A 22,441-nucleotide genomic window follows, 5' to 3' on the forward strand; every position below is an offset into this window, starting at 1 on the left:
TGTGCTCTGTGGGCCCATACAGCATAAAGACAGACCCACCTGTGGGCACAACTGAACCTGCATACCAAGAAAGACACTAATTGACACTGTAACTCACATGAAGTACAAACTAATCAGCATACAGCATATGAAAACTTCAGCAGAAACTCCTTGTTGCCCACTCATAAAATAAATTTGGATTCAGCACATATGAAAAAGGCAAGAAGCACTAAACTCTCTCGTGCAAAGACTGTAGTTACTCATCTCTGTACGGCAGTGCTGGTGATTAATGATTATAGACAATAAAAAATAAAACAGAGTTGGTAAATGCACTTTTATTACAATCCATGTGTGCTGGTTGCTCCAAATGGAAAGCAAAATGAGACAAACAGAGCAAAGTAATACAGTGATACTTTCAGACCAAACCACAGTACAAAAAGGGCATCAATATGTACAATATATTAATATACAAAAAAGCCTTTTTTTACACGCAGGTATGAAAAAAATCATACATCTTTGACAAACTGTAGTATTACAGAGACATTACAGGCAACAGTGTATAGCTTTAAAACAGTTTTCAAAATGGTATGCACTCTTTTTGACATGCATGTCAAATTTTCTGAAACTGTCCTTTTTTTCCCCACACATACACTCATAATATACATTCACTCTCACACACACTTACACACAGACACAGAAACACACACTGAGTGTTAAATAAGCATCCATTCATTGATCTCTTTGTTGGTCAGAATTCAGTCTGAAACAGAAATGGAGGTCTGAGCACCAATCAGGTGGCATCATGGACCAGGAAACAGGTGGAGAGGCTCCTATAGAGGACAAGCCTCTTTTAACTCTTGACGGTATCTCAGGCACTCCAAGGCAAGTCTTTAAGTCTCCAGATTTAATCGAGAGTCGGATTCAAACATCATGCAGCTGCTGCTTTTAATAGTTAATAAGATCAAAGACAACAACACAGTAAGACTTTTGACCCTTCTACTTAGCAGCCTTCGCTCCTCAGGTGCTGTCTGAGCGCATAAAGGTCATAGGGTTATTCCATTTTCACAACTTCAACAGTGTCAGTGCAAGACACTGGAAACAGGTCCCTGTGAGGGAGAGAGTGCGAAGAATGCAAAATAAAAATTGCAAAAAACTCCTCAGAGGCTCAAATGTTTAAGGGTCAAGCCTCCAGCTCCTGATTGTCTGTGTAGTGGAAGCGGTTCAACTTCTCCCTCTCCCGGTTTGAAATGTCCAGTTTGGGCGCATGGGCTGGCTTCAGCGCCGGAGATGGGTGTGAAGGTGCAGGGGAGGGTGGTAGGGTCAGTTCAATCTCCTCATAGCAACGTGAGACCGGGGCAGGAGGCGCTGGAGGGTGTGCAAGCGGGGAGGCGGGGGGCAGAAGGGGCACGGGACGGTCCACGTTTCTGATGAGGTTGACAAACTCCCTCTGGTTGTTGATGCCTTCCTCCTGTGGAACAGCCTGCTGCTTTTTCCGCTTTCGATGGAGGTGGGAGAGGGTGAAGGCGCAGGCCGCACAGCCACAGACTGTCACTAACGCTAAGACGCTCACCAGGATGATGTAGAAGCTGACGCCCCCGTGTGTTGTGTCGGACATGGCACCTACAGACAGAGAGGTGAGACCAGAGTCATAGTGATTTCCTACTTTAAAAAAAGTACAATGAAATGTGATTAACTTTAAACTTTTTAAAAACATTTTTGTCCCCCACCCCCAACAGTCACACATACCACCTCTACAAAAGCAGTTTCAAAATAAATGAATACATAAACAAATAAGAGAATGAGTAAGTAACATAAAGCTGCTGTTGGGCGCAAACCTCCTATACCCAGAATTGCTATTTTTCAGGAATTAGAAAATACGCCATGTTTTTAAAAGAATCCAAAGATATAGGAGGTTTAGTTACAAGCTATTTAAATACATTTCATTGATTGAGAAATGGTAAAAACCCACTGATAAACACAGAGGGGGACCTACAGAATTATTTTTTGGAAAAAAAAGAAAATAGTGGAATGTGGAGACACAAGTTTGCACCCAGCTACAACAATAAGGTAAAATATTCAAAAATGATACAACAAAATATGTATACATACACACACAGATCTAAAAAACAAAAACAAAAAAATACAAATTGTTATATCAAATAGTTATGTAAACTGCATATTTTCTTCTTTTAACACACACAGAGACACACACTTCTTACCTGGACAGTGTGATCCAATGCAGGGATTTTTAAGGCTCATGCACTCGTTACCATAATAACCCTCAGGGCATGCACACATGTATCTGCCCTCTGTGCTGTGACAGGGCACCCCCTGCTGGCAGGGGTTGGGATTGCACAGATCCAACGCTATCTGAAATTATGGGGAAAGAAAACAAAACAGTTGCTGTTTTACAGACATTGCTACATCAATTTTGTCAAATCTGTGTTCATGAAAATGCTAACAAGCATCTTTTATCTACTCCCTTGATTGAAACATTATCTGTCGGTCCTTTTTTTCTGTAGTAATTTGTTAATGCAGTTTTTCTTCCCCCATTATTTGAACAGTGTGAGTGTTTAGTTTGCTGCATAGCTGTTTACATGCATAGTGAGGCTGGAGGACATTGTTATATTTATAGGCAACAAATCCTGGAAACCTTGTCTACGGAGACCACCATGTTGCACCACCATGATGCTACAGCAGCCAAGAATGGACACACTAAACATTGGCTGTAGATGGGGCCATCCATGTTTTTGTGTCGGCCATGTAATTCACAGTTCCTTTGCAAACCAAAGCATCGGAAAATGTTGATTTTTTTTAAACGTTTAACTCCTTTATTCAGTGTTTTTACCACTTTAAATTGCCTGGTGCATTTGTTTTGAAGAGGAAGAAAATTCTGAGGGTAATTCGGCTCCTGGTAAAAACCTCCTGAACTAGAAACACTGAAGGAGTTCTAACCGGAACACGTTTCAGCTAGTTGCAATCTGCAATCATCACCAATAGACACCACTAAATTTTCCTAAATCTTACAAATTAGACCTTTAAAAAAATCTACATAGAAAACATACACTTGATTGAATCTAAGATGTTTTCCGTCACTGAACATATCCATGTAGTTTCATCATTGTATGCATTTTACTATGATGGTTTTATTTAAAAGATTGTCCAACCTCACAGAAGACTCCTGAAAATCCCGTGGGACAGTTGCAAGTGACAGTCTTTCCATCCTTCTCCACACACTGTCCTCCATGCAGACAGGGGGCGCTGGCACAAGGACTTGGACCATTTTGGCAATATTTTCCCGAGAAACTAGGTGGACACAAGCACCTGGACCCAGACACCTGGTCCTGTGTGGGACAGTATACAGTGTACGATATTTATTTGTATGCACAACAGAGAGCAATGATTATATAAAGTGGGCGATAACGAGACTAGAGAGACAACATGGGTAAAACTTTGCTTTTCCAGATGTGTGACAATTTTAGGGAACAGATTAAAAACTGAGTGACAGAAAGACAGGTGACAATGTCACATCAGTGGATATGAGAGAGTGAGGGGAAGTCGGTCAGTGCAGAGACGACAGGCAAATTAGATGGAGAGAGAAAGTCAGCACAGTCAGGACTCTCACCTCACAACGACCGCCGTTCAAACATAAACCCTGACAGCTGCTGTTTCCTAGAAATCAGAGAAAGCAGATAATATATGAATCTGTCACACAGAAACAGGATGTGTTGTGTAAACTGTAAACAACAGAACAGTTTAAATGATGTTGCGTTATATTCAATCAGAATGTCAGACTGAACCTTTTACGGCGATAGATCAGCACACACAGTAAAAGGGAATAACAGTCAAAACTTCACACACTCTTTTTGATAAGTGTTAGATTTTTAGAGTATTTCAGCGATACTGTGTGACAGATGATTGATAGAGCTGAATTCAGAGTAAAATGATCTCTGGCCCACAGGGACTCTGAGCTGCAGGGGAGCCGCTGTTTAAACACAATCCACTGACGCTCTTCATTTTTCACTCCCTGCCACAGGACGATCACGTCTTCCTTCTTTTATTCTTTCCCTTTCATACTCACTGATGTCGCAGTTTGGCCCCGTCCATCCAGGAAGGCAGTCACACAGGAATCCACCGATCAGGTTGCGACAGGAACGGGCGTGGACGCATATATTCAGTTCACACTCGTTGGTGTCTAAAGGGAGAAAGACAATGTTTCTAAAAATGCAGATCTGGTGGCCGACATTTAGACTTTCATGTGTTTGATCTGAGAGAACTCAATCAGGGATGCACTGAGCTGCTGCTACACCTGTTCTTCTTTAATTCATATGCATGCGACAGTTTAACTGTAAATGTCTCCCTGAAACAGCACAAGATAGCAGAGTGCAATTCTTTTATTTAATTCTTTTCTGCAGATTATTGTTGCAAAGGCGCCCCCAAGAATTTATCATACAGGTGGCCAGATGGGGCCACCAGAAATCTTGGGGTGGCACATCAAAAGCAAAAGTCATAACTGAATTTCAGGAATTCACTGATACTGCTGTAGTATTTTGACTGGTTAAAAAGCATGTCAATAAGACTGAGTTAAAGAGTTACATACTGATATAGATCTATTTTGATTTCTTTTTTATAGTCAGTTTTACTGATTATCTCAGGTACATAGACTAACACCAGCACAGATTACATTTTGAGCTCCATCACAATCACTCCATCTCTGTTTTATGTATCTATTCATGTTAAGTAATTCATTGTTCTTTAAATATGAAATATGACTGTGTTTTTCCTTAAAAAAGACGATGAAAGAAGATGTATAGCTTTTATTTAAAGGAGTATATTCATTGTAAGAACTAAGGCTATCAGCTTTAACAAATTTATCATGATGCCATTGAGGTCTGTACATAACAAGTTGTGTTGTTTTTAGTTTTTTTTTTAATTGTGTTAACGAGCAGACATTCCTGTCTGTAAGAGCCTGTCCCAGGCTGAGTTTTAAAGATAGACTGAGGATTAGGGTATCATGTCATGCTAGCTTCTGTAAGGGGGGTAAATAACACTCCACAAGGCTAAATTTTGGCGATGGAAAAACGGCAAGGCCATTTTACAGGGATCACTTGACCTTTGACCTCAACATATCTGAGTAAACATGGTTTCTATGAGCACCCATGAATCTCCCCTTTACAGACATGGGCACTATATTCTAGTCTCATTTTTTTGCTGTCATTTGATTCCTAATCAAAACAGTAAAACAGAATTACTTTACTTTGTCAATATGGGTTTTAAAACTGTTTTGAAATGCAAATAATGTAATTAAAAATGTGGTAAAAAAATGTGAATTAATGCAATTAACTACTGAAATTACCTTTATGTTAGCTTAAAAGTTATTACAAGCAGTTTTTAGATAAAATTACATCACATACAAAATGCCAGTATTTACCCTATTTATCACTAAACAGAACTATTAGTCTAATTGTGTTGCGAAACTCACAAACAGCACTGAGCTAATTAAACTTCTCACAAAAATGAGATACAAAATCCCATAAAATGAATAAAATCTACTTCACTCCCAAAAATCTTTCGCCACCTGGCAAATTCACTTTTGAAGTGGATACTTGAATTAAACTGTGGAGTGGGGAATTGCTGGATACAACACTTGGACGCAAAGTGTTCGCACTTTATCAAATATTATGTTTACAAATGAACAGCACATCCAAAGTAATGCCTCGCAGCATCTTCTGCACACCCCCCCCCACTGATCATGTTTACTGTGTGTGAGCGTCTTCCCACCCTGTGTCGCACTGAGAGTGTAAAAAGCCAGGAACCCCCGAGGGCTTGGCTCTAATAGCAGGAGGAGAAGGATTAGAAAGAAACGCTGAATGAATAAAGAGGAAGTATCCAGTCAGTTATATAGGTAATCTAAACCTGTTCGAGTCAGTGAGAGGCCTATTAGGATTTAGCACCAGGGGAGTGCATATGTGTGTGCGTGTGTGTGTGTTATCTATGGGAAAGCCTGCGGATCCTGCCTGCTACAGGAGAAAATGTGGGGACAGACGTCTGCTAATAAAAGAGTGAAACTGATAGAAAGTATAATTGCCTTTCCCCATTTGAGGCACTACTGATGCTCTGCCTCTTGGCTCAGGCTATAAAGAGTTTTATCACTTGTGTTTGAGCTGTGTGTGTGTGTGTGTGTGTGTGTGTGTGTGTGTGTGTGTGTGTGTGTGTGTGTGTGTGTGTTGTACTGCAAGCTACTGACCTGTGATGTGGAACTATGGGGGGATTATCAAGTGTCAAAGTGACATATCACTGTAACACAGAGGAGTAGAAGAGGCTGTCAAACTGAAATATGTCTCACTTTTTACTTCATAACCCGCAAGCTAGGCTCCTGTATGTGTGTATGTAGTATGCCCTGTGTGTGCGTGATCCTATACTATATTCCCTCTGCTGTACTATCTAACACAACAAGCCACTGGGAGTAAACTTGTCAATATGAGCGATTCCGGCCCAAAGGGACGTGACAGTGCATTTAGAGAACACTGATTCACAGTCACGATGGGCTGATAGGAGAATTAACATGCTGCTGGCCTTTTCTGTCTCTTTAATTTGTGCTTTAAATGCATATTTCACTTCAAATGGAACACATAATCACATACTGCTCATTGAAACGCAGCTTTTGAAACCAGCTGCGAATTACATATTGATTTAGCTTGTTAGAAGATCAGTGTTAAAAATCCTATGAATAGATTCCTTTGAAGATGAAAAATATCAGATTTTCTTATTAACAGAACTCTGTATAAACAACTGTGGTGACATACTTTAATTATGAGAAATTATCGCCACAACAAAACCCCAGTATGCTGAAGCATTACACAGAAAAAAAAAAAAAAAGTTAAAATCCCTTTTGCACATACATTAGCATCTTTGCTCTGGTTATCTGTTGGCCTTAGATTAAAATTCAATATGTTATTGAGTACAGCACATAGCTGTGGCATTAAATTGTCTTAGTCCTTCATCTCTTCAAGCACTATTTGCCTCTATGTTTTGTTTTGTTTTTTGGTTCCTTGCTTTGCTCATCACTTTTACTTATGGCTGGGCAATATGGCTGACATTAATATCACAGTATCAATAATGATACAATAAGGACTGCCTATTTGCCTGGGTCACATATGCCATGTTGGACTAGTAAATCTATCAAAAATAATTAAACACTGTTTTTTTTCAGGAGTGACTGATGGAAGTAGCTCAGGAGTGAGCCATCTGCTTCCTTCTCATCTCTGTTTAGAAACGCAGTTTCGCACTTGCGACAAAATGGTGGCACGTAAAGACAAACTTTATGAGCTGAAGCTCAAGCAAATATTTAATTACTCAGGAGGTTAGTTGGATGGTGTTTAAAGGATGAGGACCAAACTTCAACATGTAATTCGCAGCTCACTCCAAGTTTGAGAGCAATGCAGATAAAATGGGGTTGCATGTCAAGTTTATGATCAAACATGACAAATAACTAGTCTTTAACAACCTCTCATGAATAAAGCAATATGAACAGGGGCAACCAAATATTTATTAGGCAAGTAGATCTCAGACTCACTTGACTGACCATGCAAGTGAAAAACCCCATTACAGCTGAACTCTGATATTGCATATCACAATATGGAAAACATATGCAAAATGACAAAATAACTGAGCTGATGTTCAAACCAGTATACCGTTTAGCATCAGGCTACATGAAACCTTTTTCATATGTGTAAAACATACACATACCTAGTTAGGATTGCCCATCGAAGTCTCTGCTGCTAAATGGACTCTGTCCTGAGATTGTTTTTCATTAGCTATTTCTGAGGTAAAGACCAAACTTTTTAATCTGCAGTTTGAAGCCGACATCGACCAGAAATTCCTTAAGTGCTCAGAAAAATTTGAATTTGGGCATCTACATTTCCTTTACTACAGCACCGCCATTGAGCAGAGCTTGTTTAACTAATCTGATAATTAACCGTCAATAGTTTTATTTGTTGTCTTCAGTTCGGGGAATTTGCAGAATGACAGTACTATTATTACCATCGCTTTGCTTAAAGAAGTATTAGCAGAGGAGAAAGCAGAGGAAAAGCGTAAAACTGCACCGCACCTGAACAATAAACGCTCCTACTGGTGGATGATATAATGCAAGCTTTGCCATTTTGACAAGAAGGGTCCTACCTACTTGGGCCTACTTATTAACTAACAATCTCAATTTACAGTTAAACAATACAATAAAATATGTTTCTAAAAACATTTAAGGTGAGAAATCAGAAATGCAGTTATAGAATCTTGGTTCATATTCGATCAGCACTGCTTAGTTTCACTGGTTGATCTCAGTATTTACAGCCACTGTTTTTACAATACAGGAAACAGTATGCTGCTCTTGTTTACAAACTCTCCTATCACAGTCAGACAGTGCACTAAAATATGTTTCTGAAGACTTTTTTTGAGAAATAGGAAACACAGTAATCAGAACTGGTTGGTTTTACAGTTTGATCTGTTTGACAGAGAGCGAGGGGCGGGCCTCTCTCTCTCTCCATCCGCTTCTGTATTCTGTGTTTGGGGCATTGGGCATACAAAACAGTACCACCTCTAGATCGAGCAACAGCCCTACAGCCAGCGAAAATTTGAGCTGGAAGATCTGCAGGGAGATCTGGGCATTGTTAAGATGGAGGACAGTTTAGCATAATTCATTTACACATACTACCCCCATTGTTATGATACAAAGCTGGTTAATAATCAGGAAAGTATCCCTTTAAATTCAATAGGCAATAATAACGAATTATTGCCTCGCCTTACTTTTAAATCAGATTTAGTCTTTTTTTGCTTTTATTTATTCAATAAAGCATATTCTGATTTTGTTTAAATAGGCCTATATGATATATTTATGCATAAAATACACAGAAGAACAGGCAAAGCAGGCTCCAATACTCAGAGGCAGTGCCATAGTACATGTATATATAAAAAGATATATGTTAAATGTATTATGGCAGTTAAATTCTGACCCACTGACCCAGCTGGCATGTCCTGCCGGTCCATTCAGGTGGGCAGATGCACCGGTAACCTCCAGGAGTCTCCTGACACGTTGCTCCACGTCCGCAAGGGCTCCGATCGCACTGCCTCACTGCTGGAAGAGAAAATATTTCACATGAACTACTGGTCTGTGTAATGGGAAAGTGTGTGAGAATATCAAAGAGACTTTTTGTGTGTGTGTGTGTGCGTGTGTGTGTGTGTGTGTGTGTGTGTGAGTCATTGGTTCGGTGCAATGCCACCATGTGGACATGTGTGATCTGAACATTGGTATGCGGATGCTTTGGCGGCAGCGTGTTTTCATTCCCTTTTCTGCTGCTCTGGTTTCTGTGCAAACAATGATAAATACAATCATCTGCTGCACGTACATGGCCGTCAACTCGTACCTTTCCCAGAGAGGAGCGGGGAACCAGGGAATTTAAATTAGAAGAATAAAAGGAGAGACGGGGGTAAAACAGACATAGAAAAATGGGGCTGCCACGCCTGGTTCCACTACTCTGAAAAGGAATTAAAAACAGATAAAGAAATAGAGGGAATATGAGGAAGAAGAGCACAAACAGAAGCTCTTATTTTAGGGGTTAGCCATGCATGACTTCCTATTACACGTGGCATATTTGTACAGTAACGGCATCCCTTTTCCCATGCATGACTCCGTGGTATACATCTTTCAGTCAAGTTGTCTCTCTCATAACCTTTTTTCATTTACCTAACCCTGCAGAAAAGCCATTTTCCATCGACCTGACCCTCGACTCCAACCCTGAGCAATAAAAACCCGGCCAAGCTAGCGGCAAAACTACATGGAGAATTCATAACAAACAAAGAAGCCTTTAATTAATATTGGTTATATATATAAATCTAAGTCTGAAAGCAGAGCTGTGTTGTGGTTATGGTCGTCATTCCCTGCGAGCCTGACAATCCTCTCACTGTGTATTCCCTCGAGAGATCCCCAAAACACATACAGAGACAGCGAGTGACCGCCTCTCTCACTGTTTATCACGACAACAACAAATAACAAGAGCAAAAATAAACTCTTCCTCTCTTGGTCCCTCTCCTCTTATTGTAATGAAATTGTTTACATGCCAGCGAGCAAACTGCAGCTGTTTATCCTGATCGAGGTGAAAGCAGAAGATGTGGAACGCTGCTTGTTTACACACGCAGCTCTGACAGACCGTAACCTGTGTGATCCAATCTCACCTGTAGCCACATACACACACACACACACACATAGCTAAAACCCGCTGTTTATATGAGTCTCTCACACACACACAAACAAACCATGTGATCAAGCCCAGGACGGACTGTTATGACAGCTTAGTTGTTACGCTGTGGACAAAAACACGTCTGACCTTTATCCACACCTGAAAACATGGAAGTGGGAGATCTCACAAGGTGTGTTGGTTGATATAAAATGTAATTTAGTTATGTCAAATGGTGAGACATTAAAAATATTTCTCTAACTGCATGTGATTACAAATGTGTCTGTTGCAGCTGACTTATTTAGACTTTTGGAGGCGATTCAGTGTCACCTCAAAGGGTCACTCAGAGGAGCTTTATAGGCACTGCCTAACGTTTGTGGAAATAACCCTGGTAACGTTATCAAAGATGGCTTGAAATGTGAGACTGGAACCAAGGAAAATGTACGATCCAACATTTTTGAGCTTTACTCATACTTGGGATTCAGGATATGTCAGCCTTTGCTGCAGCTCAATTTTTATCATACTTTAGTCAGTCTTGAATTGAATTATTTTGAATACATAAATGCACCACTGTGTTTATTGTTTTTCTTTGCAACACTCTTCATTGCTGTCACTATATAGTTAAGTCTTTTTCATGCACATACAGTCTTTTAAATCTCTTTTTGGATTACACGGCCAAGGGATCTGGTTTCTTTAGCAGAAATCTAGTTGTGTTAAAAGGGACTTAATGCTTTTGCTGATTTTCTGACATATATACTGTGTTACAGCACCGGATGTTCTGCTTCACATTTTGCTTTGCACTAATGCACTGCTGTACCTCTTTAAAATGATGTATTTTCCTTTTGTTCATGCATTTTATACAGTCTGTTTTTATGTTTATTTTTATTAATATTATCTCAATTAACTTAATTTTCCATCTTATTGCATTCGGTGCATTCTATTTTTAGCCTAATTTTTGTCTTATTTTTACTAGTATTATCAAGTGGGTGTTATCCATGTGAAGATGCATTCTATGTGTTCTATTCTGATCTTATGTTATTTTTACATGCAGGTTATATTATGTCTTTATGTCTTCTATGTCTATTCACGTGAAACACTTGGTACAGCACTTAGGGCTGCATTTCTTGTATGAAAGTTGCTCTACAAATAAAGTTTATTATGATTATTATTAGTAATAAATGGACCAAAGTTTCAAATAATGAGGTAAATGTTTTTTTTAAAAAAAATCTCAGGCTTCAAATCATTCTGAATACTTTGTTTTCAATATTTTTTTCTACTTTTGAGACAAGCTGACATCAGCTCAAGTTGGATTTCTACGTTCATCTGCTCCAGTCACGTTACTGCAAGTGTCTACATTATGTAGCCTACACTTCTACATTAAGCTACATGCTAATGCCAGGGAAACATAACCTATGTTGCCAATGTTGTTAACTTCTCCCCAAATTCAGATCACATTCCCACTGGAACATGTCCTGATGTGAGGATTTTGGTTTAGAAGTTCTTATCTGTGATCACAGTAGACAGTAGGTACACAGTTATGTTTGTCATGTGGTATGATATCAGTTAAACTGATCACATGTTATGTCATTGTTGTGGCTTTGTATTTAATTAGCAGCTGATGTTACTGGTATTTGATCATTTACAGCAGAGTTTTTGTAAGGACAAAGTTAGACAGTCTAACATATTTTTTAGGAGAAACATCACACTATTATCACTTTAACTGATGAGGACAAACGCCAACAGTAATGTCATTCTTGTTCTAAGTGTGTATTGTTTTAATACTTATTAGTGGTCTCAGTTTACTCACAGAGCAAACAAAATCTGATAACATTTGGCAGACGATCTGGTTTCAAAACAACTTTTTGTGTTTTCCCAATGCATCACATGCACATGCATCACGAGGGAACCGGATGTCGCTGCACAAATTCTCTCATGTGTGATTAAACTCTGTATTGACAGTATTCACTTGTCTGCATGTGCGTGGCGGTATATAGGGAAGAGGACAGTATGCAATCCACATTTTGCAACTTTTGTACATCTGTTCCTTTCTTGTGGCCAGTAACACAAGTGCACAGTTGTCATTACCTGTGTGAGTTTCAGATGTAAGCTTTCTCCACAGTTTTTTATTACAGATGGAGCAATTTAGGGTTCAGTGTTTCCACCATTTTACTCAACACTTTTACATGTGCACAGGAGAATTTACTGCTATAGCCACACCTGATCAGGTGCTTGTAAAGCATTCTGTTGGCCTTTGGAGACTCTCAAGGATCTAGACAGTCTGGATGTTGCTGGATGTGAGACACAATGTCTGAACGAGGCTTCTGAGAGTAACAAGACAATGAACCCTTGATTCACTGCCATTAAAAGAAACACACTTCATTTACAGTCTCACCTCTGTTAATATTAAATCAATAGAGCTAATCAAAGATGCTCCACCTCACCTTTTCTTGGCAATATAAATGCATGCAAACACACACACACACACACACACACACACACACACACACACACACACACACACACACACACACACACACAAAGTCAGACAGAGGGCGAGACATACCACTGATTGCTGATGATACTGTTTGTGTTCGGGCTAATTTAGCTTCCTCTGCTGGATTGATTAGACTCACTCACTGGCTTTGATCCAATTACAACCAATCACAGACAATCTCTCACACTGCCCAGTCCCTCAGCTAAGAGGTATGTGTGTGTGTGTGTGTGTGTGTGTGTGTGTGTGTGTGTGTGTGTGTGTGTGTGTGTATGTGTATGCGTGTCTGAATGGCATTGACAATAACCATCAGTGCAGGTGTGTCCGGTCCAGCCCTCAGTACAGGTGCAGCTGAAGCCCGTCGGGTCTTCCACACAGGTTGCTCCGTTCATGCATGGGGACGACAAACATGCATGTTCCACTGGTGAGAGGAGACAAAGATGGACACATGACAATGAAAAAAGAGAATGAAACTTGAAAGGCACACACACACACACACACACACACACACACACACACACACACACACACACACACACACACACATATACACACACAGGTACTTACATTTGATATGGTAGTGGCATTCTTTCATGTAAAATAAAAGCTGGTTGCTTCTTCTTGAAAAGAAGATATATTCCTAAAGCCAACAAATAGGAGGTCTCTACTTGCCTTCTCTCTACCTGTGTTTGTTTTGGGAAGCAAACTTCAATTTGCAAAAATGTGAATGTTTTGAAAACGTGTATACCTATTCATGATATGCCTGTACGGTATGAAGTCAGGCAAAGAATGAATCCCCAATGTTCAGGTGCAGATTTTTTCTGTGAGTCTCTTTTATATGTGTAGAAAAACAATCTGGCTTTCATTTCACTTTGTTGCCTACTGTATCCTTCACACACAGTATTTGAATAATCTCTGTTATTTTTTTCTTAAGTGTTCCAGTCGGTGCATGGTAAAGACATACTCACCGATGTCACAGTTGCGTCCTCTAAAGCCCTCCTGGCACTCACAGTGGTACTCATTTGGCTCTGTGTTAGTGCAGGTGCCTCCGTTCTTGCATGGCTGGTGGGTGCCACAGTAGTTCAGATCTAAAATCCATAAAAAAAAAGAAAAATGAATAAAAAGATTCAAGTTTACTTTGATATCTCAGTTTATAGCACATATACACGCACAGACCCCCCCCCCTCCCACTACACCGAGGCTGATGCACTCCAGGTCGGCTCAGTGTGCTGACTGTGCAGGCCAGTAGCTGCAGGGCCCATTTTCTCCGGTGTTGAGGCTGATTAAAGCTTTCTCTAACGATCTCCTCCATGCTCGGGGTCTCTTTGTCTCATCACAGCTCTTTACAGAGACATTCTGAACACACAGAATCAGCTTAGGACCCCACCTAGCTGGGTACGTCCAGCCCTGCTCACATTCACCTTACCCAAGGCTATCGCCTTTCCGCTGTATAATACATCGTCCCGTGGGCTCCATGATCCCACACTGAGACAGAGGGGGGAGGTTGGCTGTTGTATTCTGGGATAATGTTGGAGGACATTTGCTACAGAGCGGTGGGAAAAGTTAAAGCATGGAAGCCATAAGAGAGTTGTGTCCTATCTTATACTAAGGATCATTATGGCATGAATGTGAAGGCATGTAAAGAATCTCGCCTGATAAACTAATGTTCAAAAACTAAAGTTTTTAAAAGTTTAGTAACACCTACAGTTATGCATATTTAATGCTGCACAGCTCAGTGACAAGCAGTCTGTGAGACACCACTCACTCCTTCATAGTGCCAGCCTCTCGCCGAAATATGGTCACTTCTGGCTCCAAAAAACCAAGATGGCGACAGCCAAAATGCCAAACTAGAGTCAATGTTTGATGTAATGGTAGTTACATCCATTATTTGTACAATCTTTGGAGCAGACACAATATTGCATTACAGACAGAAGGGGGTCTTAATCAAATTAAAATAAATGGCAAAGTGGTTCATCTTCATGCAGATTGCACAGTTCTGTACTTACTGAGCCTAGCGGTGAAAAACACTATTTGTAGGAAAATGTTTGCTGTTAACCAAGACATGAAGCAATAACTACATTAATTTGAGAGCATCCTCCACGCTGTTCCCAGTGAATACAGTATTCTGAAATTTCCTTATTTTTGGCTCAGTGACTGACTCATGTGTCTGGTCTGATGATTGTATTGAATAATGTGTTGATCATATATCTTTGGGTTACAGAGTAACACATGCCAAAAAGGTGTGAAATAAGATAAAAAGTTTGGAATTAGCTAACAGTACACTTGGTAAGTGGTTGGTAGGGAGTCTGACATTTTACACCTCTTTCATTTAGCTGTTTGTCATTGTGTTGAATTATTGGATTCACTGTTTACCTGAGGAAAATAGAAACCCTGGTAGTTTTTGTGATGCCCATCCTGCTGTCTTGGAGGTTGACATGGCTAAATCAGGCAGCTGGCTGACATGGGAGGGTCACTAGCCTAATTGAGCCCAACTGGGCCTTCCAGGCTATAAAAGCTGCGCCCTTCGTTAACTCACTCCCTCTTTTACCACAGCAGACATCTATCCCGCATTGTTTCCTTTGATTTTGACGCACGTCCTTGCACAGATATTTTAAAACAGACTTTGCTGATCTACACACTCTATTGTTCTTTTAAGTTTATCCTAGTTTAATCAGTTATGGATGTTTAAGTAAATCTTTTGTGTGGAGTACAAACATGTCACATTCACTGAGTCACTTTTTGAAATGTATGCTTGAGAGAAGAAAAAAATGTGGTTTTGTGTGTTGCTCATTCTGGACAAATGATCAAGTTTAAGAGGGAACGTCAAAGCAATCATCTGATAGCCAGTGCAGTAACCTCATTTCAAACAGCTCCAGTTGAATATTTGGGATGTTAAATTGAAGTGGAGAAAGGAAATAGATCAACAAACACAAATTAAATCCTCGTGTCTGTACATCTGGGCTTTCTTTCATTCTTACTTCAAAACATTCCACTTTTAATGGATCACATATCTGACCTTTGTCACACAGCAGTCCTCCCCAGTTGACGTCGCACACACACTGCCAGGGCTCAGTGCAGCTCCCGTACACACAGCCGGGGAACGTCACACACTGGTCACACAGAGGGCCCTTCCAGCCGTAATGACACCTGAAGAAGAAGAGCAGAGTCATATATTTATATATTTATAGCAACTGTTTTGTTGCTGTTAAAAAGAAATGCTGGAGGGAGAGATGCTTTTTTTTAATGAATGTTGTGGGACTTTTTTCTTTAAATGACAACTAACGGCTCGTATATGCTCCATTTATTTTCAATTAAACATTGTAAATGTCACTGTCGCCATACTTCCACGCTTCCAATGTTGGCGTAGATACAACCAATAGATGGCACCTGCAGGGCAGGGTGGTGTTTACGATTTGCACAGATTATGTATGTGTTTCGCACCATTTATTTATAACATTTGTAAACAGTAACACTGCAATAGCTTTAATGTACTTTCACATGTAAAATGACTGAAACTTCTGAAAAACAGATAACGAGAAATTGTAAAGAACATATCGTGTTCTGCAATAAACGAGTGCAGAGTCAAACGCTTCACACAACAACAAACGAGGAGACGGAGGAGGGGGTGATAATATTGTACCTTTTAACTGAGGTAGGATTGTAGATGGTGATGATCTGTGAGGCCATTAAATACATCTTGACATGTGGACTGACAATTCTTATCCCTATATTATTGCTTTGTGTTGTTCTGCCATTTTTTAAATGTGTTTGTCGTCATCTACGGTCATATATTACTTGAACTAACCCTTTCCCCCCTACTTGACTTGGTTCTCACGACACATCCCCCACCCCGAAAAAAAAAAAAACCCTTTTCTTCACCTCTCTTCCTTCTCAGCAGGGTGGCACAGTAGCTCAGCCACCAGCACTGTTGCTTCACAACAAAAAGGTCCTGGAAATGAACTCTCAGGGGGGGATGATGAAACACAAAGCTTATTGAGACGTGTCCCCCACCCTGAGTCTCGTCTCAGAATGCTTCAGCCTCATCACCAGCCTCATTCTCTTTTATTGACCCCGTATGATCCCATTGAACTGGACCCTCACCCCATCTCTCCCTAATCTTCTAGTCACTCCAAAAAAACTACGTTTACACAGTACATATATATACTGTGGTCTTTCTTAGTGAAACGTCAGCTGTTCTACAGGTAAAGACAGTTCATCACTCTGGTGGAAACAGTCCATCAATACAACCCAGCTGCACCTGCCTGCTGCTGCAGGACACATGGGATTCAAACTCCAGACATCTAATCCAGGCTAAGGTTAAAAAACAAGATATGAAAATTGCATTTTGAAAAAAACAAGAAAGAAAGGATATCATCTGTCAAAGTGTTTAGAGAAGGTTCAGGAAATTACAGCAGGCCTTATATTGCTGTCTTTGGTTTAATGTTGTAAGTTTTTTGCTCTAACTTATCATTATGAAGTAAATGTTGATTGCATTGCAATGTGATGGCTGTAGAATAATGACAACATTAGCATTTAAATTGGTTCACTATAAGACCATGTCTGCCACCATATCAGTTTAAGTGTATGTTATGCTAAGAGTATTTTCACTGCTTTACCTTTAATGTCAGACAGTGATTTCCGATGGGAAGGTGAATTCGTTATATCACTCTCTTCAAAGCCAGACTTCATTAAGTAAACACAGTGATTTAATGTTGCTGAACACAGGAGGTGCTGGTCAACTGCTGCCTCAACCAGGTATTTTGTTTGTTACTGTGTGAATCCAGAGTTTAAAAGAGTTAGTTCAGATTCACCAAAGTAACGCAACAACACAAACTAACTACCTGAATGAAGCAGCAGTAGACCAGCAGCTTCCCTGTTAAGAGCTTCTCTCAATGTAGTCTTGTGGCTCTGACAAGAGCATTGAAGGGGAGCTGAAGCAACGGTCTTGTGATCAAAATATGGCAGTTTTTTTATAGCTAGGTTTAGGCAACAAAACCGCTTGGTTAGGACTGGGAAAAGACCATGGCTGATGTTAATCACGAGTCCATTCATGTGACATAAGATTGACGTGACATCCACAGGGGCATAGCACCAAAATCTGGGCCCTAAGCATAAGCAGTCTCTGTGCACAATTCAAATTTAGTAATGGCAAAATTGTAAACAAAATCAAACTTTTCATTTGGCTTTTTGAGGGTCTGCCTCCCATCTGGGCTGTCTGTTATTAGGGACTCCAGGGTTAGGGTTAACCACTGCCCAAGTGTTGTATTTTGACGCTCCGGGGGTTAGACCAGGTATGATCTCCTGGGAAAATGAAGGCTTTTTTTGCAGCAGTAAGTAGTGCGTCAACCATGGCATCAACCATGGCACAGCCAAAATGGGGAAAGGATCACACTTTTGTTTTTGCCCAGTAGCTATCAGTAGGTATTCCCAGTTACCAAAGGGTATCAGTGTAAGTAATTAACAGTTTCACTTCCTAGTGATGGCAATGACACACAGTGGAACAACCAAAGTAACTGTGGGAAAGAAAATGCAGTGTGTCCTGTGTTGGTGAGTTTTTCGACTCAGAAGACAACAGAAAGCAATCCAGTGTGTCTTTGCCACATTGGCACCAACAATAGCACCACTTAGAAATGCTAGGGGAAGAAAAAGTTAAAAACTTGTCCAGTTTCCACTTTAAACTATTACACTTCTGTATTGAACAGTAGTGAACTTCTTAATTCTCATGTTATATGCTAATGACAGAATGTGCATTGAAATGCCTCCTATACTATATGACTTTGTACATTGTGACATTGATATCATCTGTGCTCTCCTGTATTGTTTTTCTAGTTTTTGATTTTATAGTGGTGATTGTACAGCATTTTGGTCAACTGTAGTTGTTTTTAAATGTGCTTTATGAATAAATTTTAACTGGAATGGATATTGAAATTATGTATCACTTGGCCCAGGTGTTTGCTACATAAATGCCAACATAGGAAATGATTAAATTATCATTAAATTTAATTTTCTTAAGAGGTCCTTGGACATACTTGCATTCTCCAGGTGCAGTACACGAGCCGTGGGCTTGATGACACCCCTGTCTGCACACAGCTGTGACACACAAAAAAGAGACCTATTAGAAACAGATATGATATTCAGTTAAGGGTAATAAAGGGATAGCTCAGATTTTTTTAAGTGGGTTGCATTAGGTACTTATCCATAGTCAGTGTATTACACATAGGAGATATCAGCCACCAGTTAGGAGAAGCAGGCTGGAGTCCGACATGAAAGCTAAGCAAAGAATTGCTGTGGATGGTGGTCGGCAACAAAACAAATTTTAGCCACCTAAAAAATGTCTCATCTAAACTCCACTGAGAAAAACAGTAATTAAATGTTGCTGAAACACAGGAGCTCCTAGTCAACTGCTGCCTTGAGAAATTATTTTGTTTGTGTTATTGAGTGACTTTGGTGTTTAAAGAGGTTAGTTCGGATTCACCAAAGTCACACAATAACACTATACAATACACAATAACTGAATGAAGCAGTGGTAGACCAGCAGCTACCCCGTTAAGAGAACTAAAATTATCGTTTTCCTCAATGGAGTCTGGTGGCTTTGACGAGAAGCATAGAAGGGGAACTGAGGTAAAAGTGGTGAAAATACATTCAATATAGCATACACTTGAACTCATATTGTATTTTTTATTTTTTTATTTATTTTTAGGTGGGACACTTTTTAGGTTGCTAAAATATGTTTTGTTGCTGAACCTGTCCACCGCAGTACATTGCTTAGTTTCTGTATCAGACTTCAGCCTACTTCTCCAAACTGGAGCCATGTCGACTGGCATCTACTGTTTATAATACACTGACTATGGATGGATGCAAACATTCAAACACTCTTATTAAAACATGTAGTCTACAGTGGACACATCTGGATCACTGTCAGTCAAGACAACACATGGAGGTACTGTCACCGCGACAAAACCTCAAGATTATCCTGATATTTGATTGTTAGATTATTTACATAAACAGTTCATCTACTCAAAGACGGAGACTTAAACCTCCCTGATCTTCATGGTGGTCAGTAACCTGCAGGGGGTAACAGAGGGACCCTGGCTAATTTTTCACACTTCCTGCTTCTCTGCAGTCCAATCAGCGACCTGCTGAGGAGGAAGTCAGATTTAGTGAGACACGGGCGGGATGGGCAAGGCTGCAGGATGTCCGAAAAACCAGCCGCGTGTCCTTCAGGGTTCCCATGGTTTCCACTCTGGTTTCCTCCATTCACTTTTACCACTGCAGCGCGATGGCAGCGCTCCGAGGTCACGCAGCGAGGTCATCCAGCTAATGAGTCACAGACAGACAGAGAAACCCCCCCCACACACACACACACAAGCTAACTGATGTGTATTTACTGATGTACAGCAGCATGTCAGTGTCATTACTCCTAAAGGCTATCTCAATTGATTTATTCAGGAGTTGAGGTCTATATACTTACTCTTCTGTCTCTATGAGAATCGTCTTCTCATGCAGCTAATTCTTTTGGCTAAGGGGCTGTTAGTACATACGTGTGTTTGTGTGAATCTAAAACAACTCATCTACCAATTAATGCTGATGAGTTTGGTCCGTAGGTCACGTTTATTTTAACAGCCCTTAATCACATTAACAGTTTCAAAGGGCTTCAGAGAGCAAACATTAGAAAGAAAAACAAGTACTCCCTCATGGAAAAACCTTTTAAGAAACTGAGAAAGCTCCACCACAGAGGAAACCCCCTTCCGGGATAAGTGGGAAAATAAATGGAAAGCAAAAACATTTTCTATTTTTCTCAGCAGTGGTCTTAAATCATCCTGAGGAAAATACTGGCGGATGTTTTCTAGGTTTTCCAAAATATGTGTGCCCCATTTTGGAGTGAGTCGAAGCTGAGAAAGCTAAACAAATGAGGGTTGGATAAAAAACTGTTACAGTGGGTTTTTTTTTTTTTTTTGGTTCATTTACTACAAAGCACACACACTGTACATTGTTACACAATTTATTTTTCACTATCAGGTCTCCACAGCCCATTCTCACTCCCCGTTTGTCAAATACTACCACTCCGTCAGAGAATCTCAGCGTCAGATGCATAAATTGACATACCACCTCTGGCATCATATGTAGACGTGAAAGTTCACTGACCAAGCAGCAAGTTGATGTGTGTGTGACAGCTCAGTTTTATGAAAAGACTGCTTTTCCAGCGCTGCAATCTTTTCCGAAAGAATAGCTTCTCGTGGTTGTCTTGTCAAAAGTTAGGTGAGGGAATTGAAACCACATTTATGTCTGTACAGTAAATATGAAGCTACAGCCTGCAGGTGCTTAGCTCAACATGAAGACTGGAAAAAGAGAGAAACAGCGAGTCTGGCTCTGTCCAAAGAAAAAACACTTTAGAGCTCCCTAAAAGCTTGGTTAAACCATTTTTATCTCATTTCTTTCATTTGGACATAAACTGAAGTGTAAGTGTTATGGTTTAATGGGGGCGATACTGGCATGATAATACTGCCATTCATGCCAACACACCACAGATTTAAGTTTCATCTCTCACCTTCTTTGCACTCTGGTCCCGTCCAGCCCTCCATGCAAACCTTGGAGCCGCTGGGGTCGCAGTTGAAATGACCAAAGAAGTCATCGCGGGCTCTGCAGAACTTGTTGCAGAAAGGTCCGTAGTAGTTTGAATCACAGCGGAAGCGGAGCCGGTAATCCAGGCTGAGAGGTCGACCGTGGTGACGGTACGTCTGCCACTGTTCACCAGGGTTCAACATGGAGGAGAGGAGGACTCGCTCAATCAACTGACCTGAGAGAGGAGGGACAGGCTTTTTCAGAATTGAAAGATTCAGATTAAAACAGATGATCCACCATTATTTGATATTTTGAGAGAAACAGTGCATTAAGGTCCATTGTGTAGGAGGTAGTGGCTTCTAGCAGTGAGGCTGCAACATATCAACTAACTTAAACTTCTCTAGTGTGTCAAGTGTGTAAGAGAACCACAGTAACCGACATAAAAACATGAATGTCCCTATCTAGAGCCAGTGTTTGCCTATTGTGGGCTACTGTAGAAACAACATGGCAGACTCTGTGTTGAGGACCGACTCCATATGTAGATATAAACAGCTCATTCTAAAGTGACAAAATCACAACGATTTTTAGTTTCAGGTGATTATAAACTAGTGAAAACATAGTAATGATTATTCCAAGTCTGCCAATAGATGTCCCTAAATCCTACACACTGGACATTAAACCTGCAGCGGATCAAGCTGTTAACACAAAACTGATGCACTAAAATATAAACAACACATTAAGCTGGTTAAGTAAAAGTGATGGTGTAATTTACACATCCAGCAGACAAGGAGCAACATTCATTCATTCTCCATCTTTATTTTACTTTTTTGATAAGGAAAGTATATTAATAACATTTCTGAAAATACTCCTACATTAGTCAGAAAGCCTAATTTTGATCTGTGGTCCCCAAGAAGGAAAGAGTAACACAGCCTCTGCATATGGGGCGCCACTCTATCCACTGAGCCACCAGGCGCCCCAAAGGATAGATTTTTAAAATAATTGTACTCTTCTATAAAGCACTAACTAGTCTTGGGCCGAAATGCAATTTTGCTGAGGACTCCGGTGGCACCAGTGGCTCAGTACAGACTAAACAAGCAGTGTGGACTGGTTGTAGGAGAGGTATCAGTTCATTCTCCCGGGCAGTGCTGAGGCAAGGCACTGAACCCCCAACTGCTCAGGG

General features: G+C 40.4%; 1 protein-coding gene across 2 annotated transcripts in view; it reads right to left on the reverse strand.

Annotated features, from left to right (window-relative positions):
- Positions 1-299: 299 nt before the first annotated feature.
- Positions 300-22,441, reverse strand: part of LOC121943798 (uncharacterized) — a 63,414-nt gene continuing 41,272 nt past the window's right edge. Inside the window, exons 4-14 of one of the 2 annotated variants that reach the window (XM_042487412.2) lie at positions 21,248-21,496; positions 18,729-18,789; positions 15,716-15,846; positions 13,668-13,787; positions 13,007-13,120; positions 8,996-9,106; positions 4,061-4,174; positions 3,605-3,651; positions 3,147-3,323; positions 2,199-2,349; positions 300-1,599 (exon numbers count right to left, since the gene is read on the reverse strand). In XM_042487412.2, coding sequence (XP_042343346.2) covers positions 1,160-1,599; positions 2,199-2,349; positions 3,147-3,323; positions 3,605-3,651; positions 4,061-4,174; positions 8,996-9,106; positions 13,007-13,120; positions 13,668-13,787; positions 15,716-15,846; positions 18,729-18,789; positions 21,248-21,496 — 1,715 coding nt within the window. In that variant the 3' untranslated portion in view covers positions 300-1,159. Of the gene's footprint in view, positions 1,600-2,198; positions 2,350-3,146; positions 3,324-3,604; positions 3,652-4,060; positions 4,175-8,995; positions 9,110-13,006; positions 13,121-13,667; positions 13,788-15,715; positions 15,847-18,728; positions 18,790-21,247; positions 21,497-22,441 lie in introns of both variants that reach the window. The other variant, XM_042487411.2, reaches the window with a different exon arrangement.

This window comes from Plectropomus leopardus, chromosome 6, assembly GCF_026936395.1.
Source record: "Plectropomus leopardus strain MGB_pleo_1.0 chromosome 6, ASM2693639v1, whole genome shotgun sequence".
NCBI classification, from domain to species: Eukaryota; Metazoa; Chordata; class Actinopteri; order Perciformes; family Serranidae; genus Plectropomus; species Plectropomus leopardus.